This window comes from Ascaphus truei, chromosome 4 (genome assembly GCF_040206685.1).
Source record: "Ascaphus truei isolate aAscTru1 chromosome 4, aAscTru1.hap1, whole genome shotgun sequence".
Classification (NCBI taxonomy): Eukaryota; Metazoa; Chordata; class Amphibia; order Anura; family Ascaphidae; genus Ascaphus; species Ascaphus truei.
In genome coordinates this window covers 54,514,681-54,533,090 of record NC_134486.1, presented here as the reverse complement: position 1 = coordinate 54,533,090, position 18,410 = coordinate 54,514,681, and the positions used below count along the sequence as shown (strand labels likewise).

At 45.7% G+C, this 18,410-nt stretch overlaps 1 protein-coding gene across 1 annotated transcript in view; it reads left to right on the top strand.

Annotated features, from left to right (window-relative positions):
• Positions 1–18,410, top strand: part of PREPL (prolyl endopeptidase like) — a 50,522-nt gene that overhangs the window by 6,293 nt on the left and 25,819 nt on the right. Inside the window, exons 2-4 of the mRNA XM_075595792.1 lie at positions 11,648–11,776; positions 16,459–16,525; positions 17,534–17,737. Coding sequence (XP_075451907.1) covers positions 11,648–11,776; positions 16,459–16,525; positions 17,534–17,737 — 400 coding nt within the window. The remainder of the gene's footprint in view (positions 1–11,647; positions 11,777–16,458; positions 16,526–17,533; positions 17,738–18,410) is intronic.

Here is an 18,410-nt window from a genome sequence, read left to right as displayed (position 1 = left end):
TCATCCGTTGCTTTCAATTTACATGTCTAGTGCTGGTAAATTGTGTGTTGAACGATGAGCTCAGCGCGAGCAGGGGAGAAGAAAGCCACAATAGTGTAATATTTTCCAATATGTCAGAGAAACTGTGGGTGGATGGTAAATATTAAACTCCCAAATTCACTAGTATCTGTATTTTTTCTTTTCTCTGCATCCTCTCGATTCACACCTCAAATATAGACCAACAACATTAATATAGATCCAATATAATGCACATTAGAGTGGGGGGGCAATTCCTTGTGCCGGTGCTCGAGATGATTGATGGGGATAAAAAAACTTTAATAAAGTCCTGATGTAAGAAATAATAAAGATCCAATAATGTAATGATGTTGATGTTAAGGAAATATATAACTGCTGCCCAATGATATCACAGTCGCTATCCTGCATGCATGTGAAGTAACAAAACAGGTAGGGAAGAGAAGGACCAGGAGAAGGAGGAACCCCTATTGTGAGCCCGCGGTATAACCACTCCCGTCACTTACTGATGAATCCTGCAGTCCCTCTGAGGCATTGAATGAATGAAAGGACAAGATAATAAAATGACTCACATTAGTCCGTGATCTCAGTCATGTAGCGAAATAAGGCAGCGTTTCAATTCCTGGTCAGCGCGTGCTCCAGCAAGGTAAGATATCCAGAGTAGAAAAAAACAAAAAAAGCGGAGCACAGCATAACGGTATGAAGACTGGATAAAAGCCGTGAAGAAAAAAGTTTATTGAACTACGAAAATAATCGCGACATGCCCACAGTCAACTCTGACGCGTTTCGTACGGTACAAAATATTCACATTTAAAATCTTGCTCATAGTCTGGTGGAAATAATGGGCATTTTCACAGCCCAGCACGGCAAACGCTGCACTGTTTGCTTCCGCACGGACGGGTCTCCACGCCGAGTCCTCGTGTCAGCTTGTCTCTGGCTCCAAATTGTTACGTCACTGGGAAATGCGTCTCATGCGTCGCTTGTCTCGTCAGTCAGGCAATCCTGTGAAATGTCCAGGGAATTAAACCTGAGACGTAACTCCCAGGGACGTCACAATTTGGAGGCAGAGACGAGGAGTCGGCATGGAGACACGTCCTTGCGGAAGAAGTATTGTGTTGGCTGTGTTCCCAGAAAATGCCTATTATTTACACCAGGTTGTCAATACGATGGTTTCTCTGTATTTAAGGTATGAATTGAGAGGACACAAAGAAAAGAAAAAATACAGATCAGGAATCAGACTTGTGGATACACACTTAAAGCCGAGTGGTGAATTTGTGAGTGTAATACTGTATGTATGTCTTTATATAGCGCCATTAATGTACATAGCGCTTCACAGTAGTAATATACGTGACAATCATATAAATAACGAATAATACAAATAATAGATCATGGGAATAAGTGCTTCAGACATAAATATAACATTGTGCAAGAGGAATCCCTGCTCCGAAGAGCTTACAATCTAATTGGTAGGAAGAATGTACAGAGACAGTAGGAGGGCATTCTGGGAAGTGCTTCTGCAGGGAGCCAAGCTTTATGTATCTTGTGTATAGTATTAGCCACAGTGCTATTCATATGCTTCTTTAAGCAAGTGTGTCTTAAGGTGAGTCTTAAAGGTGGATAGAGAGGGTGCTAGTCGGGTACTGAGGGGAAGGGCATTCCAGAGGTGTGGGGCAGTCAGTGAGAAAGGTTTAAGGCGGGAGAGGGCTTTAGATACAAAGGGGGTAGAGAGAAGACATCCTTGAGCAGAACGCAAGAGTATACCCTACAGCAGCGTTTCCCAAATGGTGGGTCGCGACCCGGCACCGGGCCACGGAAGCAAAATTGCCGGGTCGCAGCGAGGCTGGCCGCGCGGTGTCCCCTTCGCTCCCCGCAGCTGCCCGTCCGGCGTGATAGGAGGTGGTAGCGGGGGTGCACCTGTGCCTCCTGTCCTGGCGCTCCCTCCCCCGTCCCCTTGGTGCGGGAGATGGGTGCGGGGGCGGGCAGTGGTGGTGCGCAGTGGTGGTGCGCAGTCGCTGGCGGGCGGTGGGTGCAGGGGGTGGCGGGGAGCCGCCTGCTTGGATCGTCTGCCTTTCCTCTCTCCCCCGCCCCCCCACCCCAGTCACTCACAGCCTCTGTATTCCACTTTGTGTGTGTGTGTGTGTGTGTGTGTATAAGGGAGTGTGTGTGTGTGTGTGTGTGTGTGTGTGTGTGTGTGTGTGTGTGTGTGTGTTTACAGGTATCTATCTATCAGTGTCTGTGTGTGTATAGGGGAAAGTGTCTGTGTATATCAGTGTGTGTGTGTATCTATCAGTGTCTGTGTGTGTGTGTGTGTGTGTGTGTGTGTGTGTGTGTGTGTATAAGTGGCTGTGTGTATCAGTGGCTGTGTGTGTGTATAGGGGAGAGTGTCAGTGTGTGTGTGTGTATCTATCAGTGTCTGTCTGTGTGTATCAGTGTCTGTGTGTGTGTATCAGTGTCTGTGTGTGTGTATCAGTGGCTGTGTGTGTATCAGTGGCTGTGTGTGTATCAGTGGCTGTGTGTGTATCAATGGCCGTGTGTGTGTGTGTGTGTGTGTGTGTGTGTGTGTGTGTGTGTGTGTGTGTCAGTGTCAGTGGCTGTGTATCGGTGGGTGTGTGTGTGTGTGTGTGTGTGTGTGTGTGTGTGTGTGTATAAGTGGCTGTGTGTATCAGTGGCTGTGTGTGTGTATAGGGGAGAGTGTCAGTGTGTGTGTGTATCTATCAGTGTCTGTCTGTGTGTATCAGTGTCTGTGTGTGTGTGTATCAGTGTCTGTGTGTGTGTATCAGTGGCTGTGTGTGTATCAGTGGCTGTGTGTGTATCAGTGGCTGTGTGTGTATCAATGGCCGTGTGTGTGTGTGTGTGTGTGTGTGTGTGTGTGTGTGTGTGTGTGTGTGTGTGTGTGTGTGTGTGTCAGTGGCTGTGTATCAGTGGGTGTGTGTGTGTGTGTGTGTGTGTGTGTGTGTGTGTGTGTGTGTGGTCAGTGTCTGGGTGAGTGTCTGTAGGTCAGTGACTGTGTGCGTCTGTGCAGGTCAGAGAGAGAATGGGGGTGATTAGGAGAATATATGAAAACTGTATGGATATTCATATCTGTTTTATTTTACCTATAGGCGATAACATTTTTAGTGGGTCACGAAGGAAAAGTTAAAAAATAACCGGGTCATGAAAAAAAAAGCTGTGTGTGCTGTGCACGCGCATAGTAAGTGAAACTTCTTTGACTTTTGTCACAGAAATTGTATTTGTATTGGTGATGTTTTAATTAAAAATCAAAATACAATTTCATTGACAAAACGCAAATAAATTTGACTTAGAACATGCGTACACATCCCTTGTATTTGCACTAAGCGTGAATTCCTCGTGTGTGTGTGTGCGTGACTGTGTGTGTGTGCGTGTGACTGTGTGTGTGTGCGTGTGACTGTGTGACTGTGCGTGTGACTGTGTGACTGTGCGTGTGACTGTGTGACTGTGCGTGTTACTGTGCGTGTTACTGTGTGACTGTGTGTGACTGTGCGCGTGACAGTGCGTGTACGCGTGACAGTGCACGGTGCGCGTGACAGTGCGTGTGCACGCGACTGACTGTGCACGCGACTGACTGTGCGCGCGACTGACTGTGCGCGCGACTGACTGTGTGTGTGTGCGTGTGACTGTGTGTGTGTGCGTGTGACTGTGTGTGTGTGCGTGTGACTGTGTGTGTGTGCGTGTGACTGTGCGTGTGTGCGTGTGTGTGTGACCGTGTGCGTGTGTGTGTATGTGTGTCAGTCAGTGTGTGTGTCTGTGTGTGTATATATGTATGTGTGTGTGTCTGTCACTGTATGTGTGTCTCTCTTTCTGTGTCCTGCCCCCTCTCTCCTGACTCCCCCCCCCCCCCCCCCCTCAAAGGCAGGCAGAGCTGCGGACCCGCGGCGGCTCTGCCTGAGACTCTCCTCCTCCCCTCCCCCCCCCCCCTCACAGACAGGCAGAGCTGCGGACCCGCGGCGGCTCTGCCTGAGTCTCTCCTCCCCCCCCCCCCCCCCCTCACAGACAGGCAGAGCTGCGGACCCGCGGCGGCTCTGCCTGAGACTCTCCTGCCCCCCCCCCCCCCCCCCCTCACAGACAGGCAGAGCTGCGGACCCGCGGCGGCTCTTCCTGAGACTCTCCTCCCCCCCCTCCCCCTCACAGACAGGCAGAGCTGCGGACCCGCGGCGGCTCTTCCTGAGACTCTCCTCCCCCCCCCCCCCCTCACAGACAGGCAGAGCTGCGGACCCGCGGCGGCTCTGCCTGAGTCTCTCCTCGCCCCCCTCACCCCCCGGCGAGACGCGGCCGCACCGGGCACCGGGCAGATACCTAATAAAGGCCCCCCCCCCCCTCCGGAAGTGCTGCGTGGGCAGAGGCAGTGTCGGCGGGGAAGGGGGGCAGCGCGTCATCGTCAGCGGGAGCTGGCTTGGTGCTGTGGGGAACGCAGCTCACTCTACCCCCCCCCCCCCCCCCCGTTCCATGCCTCGGCCGAGGGAGGTCAGCAGGAGTGGCGGCAATTAAATTTTGAGGGCTGCCGCCGCCGCCGCATGTCAGCAGGTGGGGGGAGCAGAGCTCGTTAGGAGCTGCGGCGGCGGATACCCTCCATGATCCCTGGGCTCCTCTCCTCGACCCCGGCGGCGCTCAGTCAGCGGGACGCAGGAAAGCGGAGGTAGGGAGGAGAGAGGCTGCGCGGCATGGCAGCGGCCGTTAGGAGCGGCGGCTGTCGCCGCCGCATATGTCACGGTGTGTGGGGTGTGTGGGGGGTGTGGGGCTGGGGGTGGGTGGGGGGGTGATTAGGAGCGGCGCCGGCGGCTATCGCCGCCGCCGCCGCATCTGATTTGTGGAGCGGGTGTGATGTCAGTGTTGGGGTCGGGCTGAGCCAGAACACAGCCCGGCCTCAACTGCCAGCACTGACGTCACATCCGTTTCATTTCTGTCTCCACAATTCTTTTTTGCCCCATCACGAATGAGGTGCCACTAAGGAAGTTTCACTTCAAAAAAAGTTTGGGAAACGCTGCCCTACAGTAAACTTACTGTATAACCACCGTTTCTCTGACATATTGGAACATATATTAGACTATTGTGGCTTTCTTCTTCTCCCCTGCTCTGTTTGCGCCTAGATCATCGTTCAGAACATTTGTGGGGTTTCCTCCTTGATCCACTGTTGGATCAAAGAGTCTTGTAGCAACTGAATAGGTCCCGGAACGGACTAACAGCTACAGACTTGACAGCAAGGAGGAAGCCGTGCAAATGACAATGCTAAGCTTTCACTAGTTTCTTTTACCCCATACTTTAGTCTGAAGTTTGAGCACTGAACGTGGCTGTTGGAGAAAAGTTGTGGCTGGAAGGTGGGGTGTTGCTCACAGATGGCAGGCTTGGATGCAGCCCAGAGAAAGTTGTAGAAATTGATGGAGGAGATACATAAAGAATGTTCGCAGGGAAGAAGTGGGTATTTGAAAGAAGGGTGGATAAAGAAAGGGGGGTAAGGTTATTTGGAAAATGGAAATGTAAAGCATTAAAATGATATTGATTATAGGAATATAGAGGTGGTGGGGTAGTAATAGGGTAGCATAAGTTAAAGGAAATTAAGAACCGAACAGTCAACAGGAGGAGAAGAAATAGAGACCTGGAGACTGGGTGACCATATAGAAACATTAGAGAACCAGGCAAGAAGTTTTGTCCAACGAGCCATAACCAAAAGACGATAATGGGAAATGAGAGCCAAGAACAAAATTGTATCAGCAAGACAGGAACACAAGCTGTTGGAAATTCAGAAACTTAGCCTGGCCTGAAAGTTTTGTAGACACCGAAATGGTGACAGAGCTCATTTCAATGAAAAAGTGGCATGGGCAGAGCTAAGGAGGCTGTAGTCCCAACTGACAGCGACTGAAGAAGCCATACAAAGGAATTGATCTTCATTGAACCACCTGTGCTGAAGCAGGGATATCCTTAAAACCTGACCTGATGGTGGCCCTTGAAGACTGGAGTTGGCCACCCCCGAAATGGGCTTTTTGGCCGTGACCAAACTGCCACCGGTGTTCCTCCACCATACATTTTGTTGCGATGTCGGGTCTGTAAATATTGATAATCTGTGCATTACTGCCTGCTCCGATAACTGCATGTTTAAATGTCACGCGCTGGACATTTAAAGATGGTGTGTCGGAGCAGCCTGTCTCGGCAGTGCAGCTGTTCCGCGAGGGAGAATTAAACATGCAGTTGTCGGAGCGGGTGTTCAGGCGTGGCAGACCTGGCTTGTCGGGGTGAGAGCACCGCAAAATGTCCCGACTGCGTTTTTGGTTGTGGCCAAATATCCTATATCGGCCACCCCTGCATTGGACTGATACTGTAGGTTAGGGGTGCGCAAACTTACCTTAATTTGCCCCCCACCTCCCCTCCCCCCCCAATGGCTCCAGATGGCGGTTGCCATGGAGACGTGTCGCTGGAATCAAGGTAAGTAAAAAGTTCCAGAGGCTTCGCACGATCCCCGGCATTTATTTTAAATGCATTCGAGGAAGCGCGGGGCCTCTGTAACAGTCGCGCCCGCCCACTTTGCGCACCCCTGCTGTGGGTGACATGGCTTACAGAGTATAGATGTAGACCTGGGAAATCTGCAGTTGCAAGTTCAGACCTGATTACTCCTATGCACATCCTTGGTCTAAAATGTATGCACTTCGTTCAAAAAGGAGCTGGAGCAGGGAAAATTAAAGGTGCAATCCCACACAGCTGGCCAAAAAAACCCATCATTTTGTATTAAAAAAAAAGGTAACAACTGTCTTCCCTAAACAAACCCAAGTGTGCTAAAAACAATCTTGGCTGCTTTTTTTTTTTGGAAATTAATCACAAATTGCATTTCTTCGTGCCTCTGGATAGCGAAGTGTTTGTTAATGGAGTGTTTCCTTTACACTTATACCACCTTGTCCTTATCAGAGCCAGTAAAGAGGAGGAGAAAGGGGGAGCTTTGCCTCTGCAAAGCCTTGTTGAATACACAGTTGATATCACACACAAGGAATGGAGGAAAACAAACCCCATTTCAAGTCTTATTATCATGTTGACAAACAAACGTTAAAAAATGTATCTAAAATGTTGATGAATTATTTTTTGTTAATAAGGACATCTATGGCTCTTAAATCTGTCACTTTCATTAGTACACTTTTTTTATCCTAGGTAGGATTGCCCTTTTAACCCCTCGTTAAAAGTAAATACAATTTCCAAGTTCCACCAAAAGCTTATTAAAGGACAAATCGAAGGAAACCATCAAATAAAATTGCCATAGAACTGCACTTATCTTCTAAATGTGCAATCACTTACGTTTTAGAGTACACGTTCTCAAACATATTTCCAGAGCCTGCAAGCTTATGGAGCTACAAACGGCAAGGTCATAAACCTGGTGACTTCCCCAACTCCATGAAGAAAAAGGACCGCAGAGAAGCAGTCGGCACTTTGCAGACCCATCATTCTTCTGGTATTTTCATACTGACCTAATAACGTTGCTAAAAAAAACAACCCTTTTAAGCAGCGTTCGGTTATATTGCAGAGGTCTGTTTCTGTGTTTTTCAAAACAATTTTACCAGCGTGCAAAACAATGTCCTTGATTAAAACTGGTAGGATTCTCTCGTGTGCCAAATATTATTTTTTTTTTAAAAGGGCACTCTATGGTGTAATAAGGTTTTCCAGGTTATTTGTGCAATTAGACTACATTTCTAAAACCTGTGTGTCGTGTCTTGCCGCGCTTGCCACCTTGCCTGATCGTTCCCACTACTTTAAGGTAATGATGTGTCTTGTTGTGTGCCATTGACGCGCAACATGTTGATACGATTCCTGTTGTTTTAGCAACTGGAAGTAGTGGGCGATTTTGAGTGTGTTTCAGATTTCGTGCTTTATTGCACAATTGTGCAGAACCAATCGCTCCATGTTTAACTGAAGGTATATTCGGCAAAACAAATGTTTTGAAATATAAAGGATAAAATTAGATCTTCAATTTTAGGGATTTGTTTAATTTTTATATTTTACATGTGTTGACCAACCTTGTAATGTGTCTGTGACCTGATTTTTTTACATGGTTAATTCAACAACGTTGCAGACATTGACATGGACGTTTACATTTCATGTGTGCAATTTAGCTTTGTTTCTTGAATTAAATAGCCGTAGACGTGTTAGTCCAGTTGCCATAGTGCAAAATAAACCAGAGGAAGAGGGTAGAACTCTCCAAAGCTTGTCCTAAAATACCAATTGTTAGTCCAAATACAAAAGGTACTCACGTATTTTGCTTTACAGCAGTTCTTATAACGTGTAAAATATTGATAATCTGTGCATTACTGCTAGCTTTATATATCCAGTGCAGGTGACCATGAATTAAGGATTTAGCAATGCTTGTAGACACCAGGCTTAGCAATAGTGCCCAATGTCATGCAGTAGCTGCAAAGGCAAACATGATCTTATCTTGTATTAAACGGGCAATGGATGGAAACGTAATTATGCCCCTCTATTGCAAGACCACACCTTGAATATGGAGTACAGATTTGGGCACCACTCCATAAAAAAAGACATTCTGGAACTATAAAAAGTGCAGAGAAGAGCCACCAAATTAATAAAGGGGATGGAAAATGTGACTTATGAGGAGAGGCTAGCTAAATTAGATTTGTTTACATTAGAAAAGAGGTGTCGAAGAGGGGATATGATAACTATATATAAATATACTGTATATTTTGTCACATTGGACTTTTTTGTCTTTTTTTGTATACATTTGGCCATCTCAGTAGCACTCCTTTTGACATATACTGTATATTGATGTGGTGGGTTCTGGGGTTAGAGCTTGCTGGGGTTGTGTGTTTGTTATATACAAATATATTCGGGGTCAATACAAGGAGCTTTCAAATTAACTAATCATCCCAAGGTCAGTACAAACAACACAGGGTCATACCTTAAGGCTTAAGGTTGGAGTAAAGGAGATTTCACCAGCAACAAAGGAAAGGGATATTTACAGTAAGGGCAGTTCAAATGTGGGTATTTATGGTATTTTTCCCCCGCACGCAGCACAGTGTTTTCACTTTGCGGACGGCCAATTGGAGGAGGTGTTCCTCCAATGGGGCTGATCCGTTTAGAATTTCGCGCCAAATCACTGCGCGTCACTGTTTGTTGGGGGCGGGGGATTATCTATAATATACAGTAAAGGTGATTTGGTGCTCAAGCATGGAATCCCATTACTGAGTATATGAGAGGGACACTTCTGGGACATGAGATATTGAAACCTAATAAAGAGCTCCAGTTGCCCTGAAGGCAGGGGTAAATGCACAAAGACACCCCCCCCTAACCTCATTGGGCTGGCCCCAGGTAAGTACTCACGAATGTGTCACCAGTAGTCCTTCTCAGTCTGCGTGCAGTTGCCAATAGGGAGAAGTCCAATGCAATATGGGTTGGTGCAACGCACAGCAAAAAAAGGGGGTGATGGCAGGTCTGGCAAAAATGTTTCTTTATTATGTGGACATAAAAACAGAAGGCTGCAACCTTCTACGTGTTTCGTGCAGACAAATTGCACTTTATCAAGAAGTGCAATTTGTCTGCACGAAACGTGTAGAAGGTTGCAGCCTTCTGTTTTTCTGTTTTTATGTCCACATAATAAAGAAACATTTTTGCCAGACCTGCCATCACCCCCTTTTTTTGCTGTGCGTTGCACCAACCCATATTGCATTGGATTATCTATAATAGCAGGAGAGCTAAGAGACGTGAACATACTCTTTGATAAAGGACTCCCGCCTGAAACGCGTAAGAGTGGTTTTAACTGCGTGTCACCACGTGTACCATGGATTAAAGGTACTTTTACTACAATTTTGCTGGTGTGTAGCCCCTTGTTTTCTAATAGCTGTGCTCCGCTCGTGTTCTTCACGGACACCTCGCTCTCAAATGTGGGATTCATTACCCAGGGAAACTGTGACGGCAGATACAATACAGTAGATATGTTCAAAAAAGATTGGACATCTTATTAGAAAGGACATGTATACAGGGATATACAAAATAAGTAAACGTGGGAAGGATGTTGCTTCAGGGAGTATTATGATTGTCACTATTTGGCGTTAGGAAGGACTTTATTATTCCCCTTTTGAGAGATGGTTATATAATAGTTCGCTGGCGGTTTTTGTTTGCCTTCCTTTGGATCAATATACTATAAGTACATAAATATAAGATAACGTATCTGTTGTCTAAATTTAGCATAGGTTGAACTTGATGGACGTATGCCTTTTTTTCAACCTCATCTACTATACAACGTGTGATGTGAGTGAATATTTTTGTTTCCACCTTGTCTACTTTCTGATTGTGTTCTGCACCACGATAGAGAGGATCTGCATTGTCTCAGCGCATACAAAAGATGTCCATTAAATTATGACATCATTTCTGTTTTTCAGATTTCTGGGTTTTTTTTCCTAGACTAGTTGATTTGTGAGAAATATAGTTGTATGTTACAACTAACTTTTTATATACAATTGTATAGCTTATACTATGGAAGACAATGTTGTGATGCTGTTATCTGCACTAAAGTTTTCTTTTGTTTCTCTGTGCTTACTCCTGCTTATTTTATGGGGCTGCAGCTCCATTAGGCCCCGCTCACACAGCTCACTACACGACTTGTGCGCACGCACGTTTATCACAGATGCCTGCCGGCCAATGGTATTGTTCAGTATTGAAACTACCATTGGCTGCAAAGTACGGCGTCGACGCTGCTGCAGTAGCGGGTGTCTTTTCCATCTGTGATCTCCGGCTGCTGCAGCGTGACGTAAATTTCAGCAGCCAATCAATGTCCAGACGTTTATATTGATTGGCTGCTGAAATTGAGACTCGGCAGTGAAATCGGAGGGTAGGGTCACTATGGCCCTTCTGTGGAGGTGGGGGACGGGCCACCTGCAACTGTCTGTGCGCAATAGGAGCTGGGGCAGAATAATAAACGGTGAATAAATACATCCTGCCTTCCCCCCCCCCCCCCATCCAAGCTCCATAGCACTGACAGGCTGTGATCTTCTGCAGCGCCAGCACATCCTCCGGGGTGATGTGGGGCTGTGTGAGCAGCTGATCCTCTGCACTGCCCGCCGCAACCCAACTCCTGCAGCCTGAGCAGAGATCGCTGGGCTGCAGGAGCGCGCAGAGGAGGCGCGCATGGAAGCGTGCATGGAAGCGCGCGGCCTTAGCAGGCAGTGTGAGCTCGGCCTTGCTGACACTCCACGTGACCGTGTTGTATTTTGTCTCTAGCTTTTATCTCTAGCAATGGTATTTGGGAAACATGGTCACATTTACACTTTCCCAACTCAGTGGGTTTCTTGGAAAAACCAAGGTTGTGTAGTACACACTATCAAATGTTTATTTTAATATCCTCCGTATCCAGTATATGCTGTAAAATGTGTCCCAAAATGTCCATATCAATTAGTTTAGGGGATACCCATGCGCACAACAGACGGTATGAGCAAAGGGAATGGATGAAGGAAGAGGTGCCTTTTATTGTCAAAATGTAATGTTTGTTATATCAGTGCATTTACTAATGCTATCATGGGCACCACATATGTATGAGAAGTTATTCTTATCCAGAAAAATGTATAAGTGAAGATGATAAATTCACTTGAAGTGCATTCGTCATTAACCATAAACCAATTTCTCACCCCCACAGGTTTCTTTAGATTTAGAACGGAAACGTTGGCAAACGGCCTCATTTAAGTACAATGATTTAGCAGCAGCGTTGAAAAAAAGATTAGATGTGATGCATGAAAAGTATCCCATCACTTTGGAAAGGAAAATGGTGAGTAGGTAATTGTTTGAACCCCATATTAATATTTCCGCTATAAATACTTGGCATATGAAATACTGAGTCATCATCAAAGCTTTTCCTATTTTGTGTGAACTAAAATGTTCCTGTTCCTATAATGATTTATATTTTGTTATATATAGCATCAGCCGTCTGTATAGGCTTATATAGCAGGAACATACAAAACACGTAGAATTCAAACCATGTGGAAGTACTGTATACATAACAGGGACATCTCCTATTCTAGAAAATGCAACAGCACATATCCTCAGAGTAATGATGAGAAGCTTTGCATTGGATATGTTGAATTTAAAACAACCGAGTGGTATCCAAGAAGAAAGGGCTAATATAAAGGCATTAGGAGACCTTTGAGCGAGACGGAATGAAATGGCTACTTATTGCTGATTAATTCTTGACACACATTTAGTGATTGCACAATACTAATGTCTGTATAATATATAGCATTGAAAAGGGAAAGTCTTTCAAAGACAGTGGCTCGAACAATGCTTGTCCAAAGTGCTGATTTCTAGACATCTTTGTATTGTCACATTCAGAAGTTCTGCTTCAATAGCAATACACAAATGTTGGTAATGCAGCATGTTCAGCAGAACTAAGCTGCTAGGACTGCTCAGAGGGGTAAATGGTGTCATCTTCTTTTATATGAAAAGGCACTCTAGCATAGAAAGGAAATATAATGTTAATCATTTTGGCAATTGTAATGATTAAACGGCTATTGAGGAATTAGTCAATCTCTTTTCCTAAACCGTGATGGGGGAGCGTGCAAAGAAAGTGAAGTCCTAACTGTCCGTTTTGTATTAAAAACACACAAAACAATTAGTCATTTAATTCCACACAAACCTCCTATTAAAAACATTAAGTATTTTTCCATTCAAATGTATTTAGATTTTACAAATGAAAAAACAAACAAGTCACCTTTTTTAAACGTGTTATCTTTTCATGTTAAATTTACTTGTATAGAGCTTCTTGAATATCACCTGCAGTGTCCTGCAAGGCCCTGTTCTGGTGCCCCTAGTCTTTTCAGTCTTCATGAATTATTTATCAATAACTTGTAAGGGAGCTTCAATGCACATTATGCGGATGACACAATCTTGTATGCACACAGCCCTAGCCTCGCTGACCTTGGACACATACTTCAATCTACATTTTCAAGACTTTAATACTGGATTTCTCAAAACAAACTGTTTTTAAATACAGTACAGACAAAACTGTAACAATGGTATTTGGGACTAAGGCTACATGTCTAAAGCTACCAATGACAGAGCTACAGATCAGAACCAACTCTTACACCATTATAGCCCCTGCCACTAATTTTAAGTATCTGGGAATTTGGCTTGACTCCCACTTAATATTTGGGTTGCATATTGATACGCTGATATCTAAATCCAAAATCTATGCCAAACTAGGTGTACTTTATAGCAGCGGTGCGCAAACTGGGGGGCGCAAGATTATGTAGGGGGGGGGGCGCGGGCTGCGTGCGGGGAAACCTGGGGGCGGGCAGAGCTGTGCACGGGCGACAAGCCCTCCTCCTCCTGTCTGTTACCCGCCCGTTTTCAGCAGTACATGGGGGGACCTGAGCAGGCTTAGTTACTCCCTCCACCCACCCACCAGGTGTGTGTGTGTGTGGGGGGGGGGTGAGAGTGTGTGTGTGGGGGGGGGGTGAGTGTGTGTGTGGGGGGGGGGGGTTGAGTGTGTGTGTGTGGGGGGGGTTGAGTGTGTGTGTGGGGGGGTTTGAGTGTGTGTGGGGGGGGTTGAGTGTGTGTGGGTGAGTGTATGTGTGTGGGGGGGGGGTTGAGTGTGTGTGTGGGGTGGGTTGAGTGTGTGTGTGTGTGGGGGGGGGTTGAGTGTGTGTGGGGGGGGTTGAGTGTGTGTGGGGGTGTTTTTGAGTGTGTGTGTGGGGGGGGGGGGGTTGAGTTTGTGTGGGGGGAGAGGGTTGAGTGTGGTGGGGGTTGAGTGTGTGGGGGGGTTGAGTGTGTGGGGGGGAGGTTGAGTGTGTGTGGGGGGTGGGGGGTTGAGTTGGTGTGGGGAGAGGGTTGAGTGTGTGGGGGGAGAGGGTTGAGTGTGTGGGGGGGGTTGAGTGTGTGTGTGGGGTGGGGGGTTGAGTTTGTGTGGGGGGAGACGGTTGAGTGTGTGTGTGGGGGGGTTGAGTTTGGGTGTGGGGGGGGAGGGTTGTGTGTGTGTGGGGGGAGAGGGTTGTGTGTGTGTGGGGGGGGGTTGTGTGTGTGTGTGTGGTGATTGAGTATGTGTGCTGTGTGTGTTGTCTGTGATGGTGTAGGTGTTGTGATTGAATGCAGCGGTGCACAAACAGGGGGGGGCGGGGGGGCGCCCCGGGCGCAAGGTTATTTAGGTGGGGCGCGTGCGGCAAAACCTGGATGCGCAGGCGAAAAAGATGTGTGCGGGCGGCCAAGAAGATGTGCGCGGGCAGGCAGCCGTAGAGGTGCGCGAGGGCGGGCAGCCGAAGATGTGCGCGGGTGGCCAAACAGGATAGTGCAGGTGGCGGCCACGTGATTTGGAGGTACGGGGGAGGAGCGCGAGCGCTGTGATGTCAAACACCCTCACCCCCCACCCCCCCGGTGTCTGCCCTACAATAGCGCTGTGTTCCTGCTCTCCTCCGCTGGCAGCCTGCTTCGCTGTGATCCTCTGCAAGTGAAAGGGTCGGCTGCCACTATATCAATCACACTATGAATGTACAGAAATAATTAAAAAAAAAGTGTAAACACTTCCCCGCTCGTGCTTGCAAAATTATGCAGGACACCCTGTGTTCATGCTTGGAGAGTTGGTGATGTCACCGCTTTCAGCGGCAGCGTGGACGTTGCCTAATTTTGCAAGAGCGAGCTGTTGAAGTATGTAAGTATTTAGACTGCGCTTATAGACACGACGTCGGCCGAAAACAAATGCATTGTCGCCGCTGCCGCATGCGCTTATAGTAAGCGCAACGCGATTTTTTTAAGCCGGCAATATTTGATTTTTCAGGGGCTGTCGCCTCATGTGACAGCTTCTGAACCAATCAATGGCCTGGTCGCCCGCGCCGCCACAACGCGAAATACAACTTTCACTAGCGGCGACGGGTGACATCACGTGTCTCCGTCGCGGGCACTATACGCGCGGCCTTAGACATATTTGTATTTACATTGTATACCGTTTAATAAAGGTTTTTTTCATGTGATTTTGATTACATCAGTCAGGGGGGGCACGGGAAATTTCATGGATAAAAAAGGGGGCTCGGCATAAAAAGTTTGCTCACCCCTGCTTTATAGGAACAAATCCTAAGAAAGCGCATCGCACTGCAGACGCTAATGCCAATGATAGACTATGGGGACAAAATATATGTTACAGCACCCCAAACTCACCTTGGCAAACTAGACACCACAATATTCTGCTTTGTCCTACAATGTAATTACAACACACATCACTGCGAAATGCTCCAAGAACTAGATTGGCTATCTCTTGAGCCGAGACACAAAGTACATTTTTCCTGTCTTGCCTTTTAAATACTTTCTGGGCCAGCTACCCGCCTATGTGACAAGCTCCTCGCTCCTACCACACGCAGCACTTATCACCTGAGATCTGACTCCAAAAGACGTTTCCGGTCTGAAGGTTCAACAAGGAATCTGGTCGCCCTCCTTTTACCGGGCACCTCACAACTGGAACAACCTACCAGAGACTCTCAAAACTGCCTCCTGTATAAGTAATTTCAAGACTTATTCTGCCCATGTAAATATGCACCATAGTTTAGACTGGCTTAATATCAATTGTGGCTATTGGGGTTATTCATTAAACTGTGATAGGGCCAAGTGGGACACTATCGCATGGAAAAATCATACTTCTATCAATGGGAATTTCTGTCTGGTAGTGCCCCGATCAACACTATTGCAAGTGAATGGATAACCCCCCTGTGTGCACTTAGCCTTTTTACAAGTTAGCAAGCACTCTGGGTAATTATTTTTAATCTCCCTGTGGCCAAAAAAAAGACAGTGACCCAGTGGGTCTAATTAATCAAGCTTCACAGGGCAACACCGGGGCAAACCCAGTGCAAAAATCATACCATATTTGTCAAAGAAAAGGAATCCAATTGAAAGCAATGTCAGTGTTTTTAGTTTGATAAATCTAGTGGTTGTCCAGGAGAAGTGGGCATTCCTTGTAGGTTGTGTGATACGGTTTAGGGGACAAACATCAGATTTCTTCATAGATTAAATGACAATGTAGAGTACGTTTTGAAGGTTTTGGTTTATGATGTTTCAGAAGCTCTGCACAGTACAATTTCTTCTATGAAGAACCCGAATCTTGTTCTGCTAAAAGGTATCGCAACCTATAACGGAATATATTTGGTGCAATTTTTCAACACTGGTTTTGCCCCAGTTGTACAGCCTGGGGACTTCAATAAATAACCCCTCTGCTGTTTAACAGTGTGGCATATAGCGTCTGTTCTGTGTGAATGTAACATTTGCTCAGCGATACACACAGCGCACCAACTACAGGAACGGCCATTGTTTTTAATCCGCGGTGTGCTCCAGGGGCAGGAATTAAACACTGTCTTGCCCACGAGAGCATGTCAGTGGGTGCAATAGCGTTGTCTTCGGTTTAGGTGTAAACTGTGTACATTGTATTTTAAAATATATTGTGGTAAACTTTTTAATTTTTTTAATTCACTTTTGCAGAGGAGACATGGCGATTACATGTATTTTGAGGAGGACGGTTGCATATATCGCATTCAACCAAAAAATGGTAATTCTTCATTTTGGATGTGTATAAGCATATTTTTTTCTACTTCTTTTGTGTGCGTATTGTTCTGCCTTCAGCCAAACTCTTATCTCTTATACATCCCATCACAAATATTGAACCTTTGTTCTCTTACCTTTTTCAGAGTTGGCTATGGCTTTTATGTCTTTCTGTATATTTGAGGAATTAAAACTACAAACCCTATATTTTTAATAAATGGAATTACATTTTTTATTCGTAATGATAAGGTACTTGTAAGTAAAAACTGGGAGTAGAGTTCTAGTTTTCTGAGGAAAAAAATGAATTAAAAAGTTTTGAACCAAGTACAGGCATATCCCGCATTAACGTACGCAATGGGTCCGGAGCATTTATGTAAAACAAAAATGTATTTAAAGTGAAGCACTACCTTTTACCACTTATCGATGCATGTATTGTACTGCAATCGTCATATACGTGCATAACTGATGTAAATAACACATTTGTAACAGGCTCTATAATCTCCCCGCTTGCGCAAAGATTCGATACAGGTAGGGAGCTGGTATTGCTGTTCAGGACGTGCTGACAGGCGCATGCGTGAGCTGCCGTTTGCCTAGTGTACTTAAAGTGAGTGTCCTTAAACCGGGGTATGCCTGTCTTCATAAGCTATTTATTTTTTTTGTTGAACATGGAATTAAAGTAATATATTTACAATTTTGAAACAGTAATAAGCACAGAATAAATCTGAACCAAAGGCTCAAAACCGTTTAAGGGAACCTACATTACATGTTTATGGAGAGTGACAATTAAAAAAAAAAAAAAAAAGGTGCCCAGTTATTTACACTTTCTCATACCAATATGTTAATAAATTCTTTGGCTGTACCATTCTATAACACATCCCACAATATTTCATCTGCATTGGACTGCAACTATTATATGACCCATATGATTTTTGTAGAATTAGTAGAAACCGAGTTAACGATATGCTGCAGAATATAGACCACGTGCCTTTATTTGCCTGGTTCTTGCGTGTTGCAGGTGAAGAAAGCCTGGAGATTTTGCTCAGTTCGGAGGAAGTCGGGTTAAATGATCGCCTGATTCAGCGCATCAGAGTTTCCCCTGATCACGCTTTCATGGCTGTTAGTTTCAAAAGCTCTGAATGTGAAGAGTCTACCTGTGTCGTTATAAAATTGATGAGCGTGCCGAAAGTAACATATTGTATCGCAAACGTGTTCAGTTTTGGTAAGTTTGACATGTCGGATATATTTTAAAAAATAACTTAATCATGGACATGTGTATGGATTATTATAGACAGCCAAGAATGGTGGAAAAACAACGTTTCAGGTGCACCACCACCTGATGAAAGGTCCATATGGGACCTGAAACGTTGTCTTTCCACTGTTCTTGGCTGTCACATAAACTGGAGAATTGCACTATGAACTTGTGAGTAGAGCTCTACTTTGTATCTCTGTCCTAGAGGAGGCTTGTTCTTTGAGGAATATTTTTGTCTATGTTGTGTTGGCTGCACAAGCAGGATTCTCCTCGCCTGAAACTGTTTCCCCCCACTTTGGACCTGGATTATGCTGAGCCACAGCACAGACTAATAAAATAAACACAACTAAGTCAGAGCACAGATTAGCCGCTAGGTTTACCAGAGGTCAGTGGCAGAAATGAACATTTAATTGTTAATGCTTTGAGATAAATTCTGTTTCTGCAATACAATATTTTAGTGGGGGTTTTTTGGGGGGTTTTCCCAGTATCCATCGCTTTATCTCAGCAGAGGGAATGCAGCTTCTGATTAGAGCTCAGAAGCTACAGCTGGTTAGAGCAGCTATGTGTTTACTGACAAGTGGCCAAAGCGGTTTATAATACGTTGTTGTGCTGTCTGTGGGATTGTCAGCTCCCTGATGAAGGT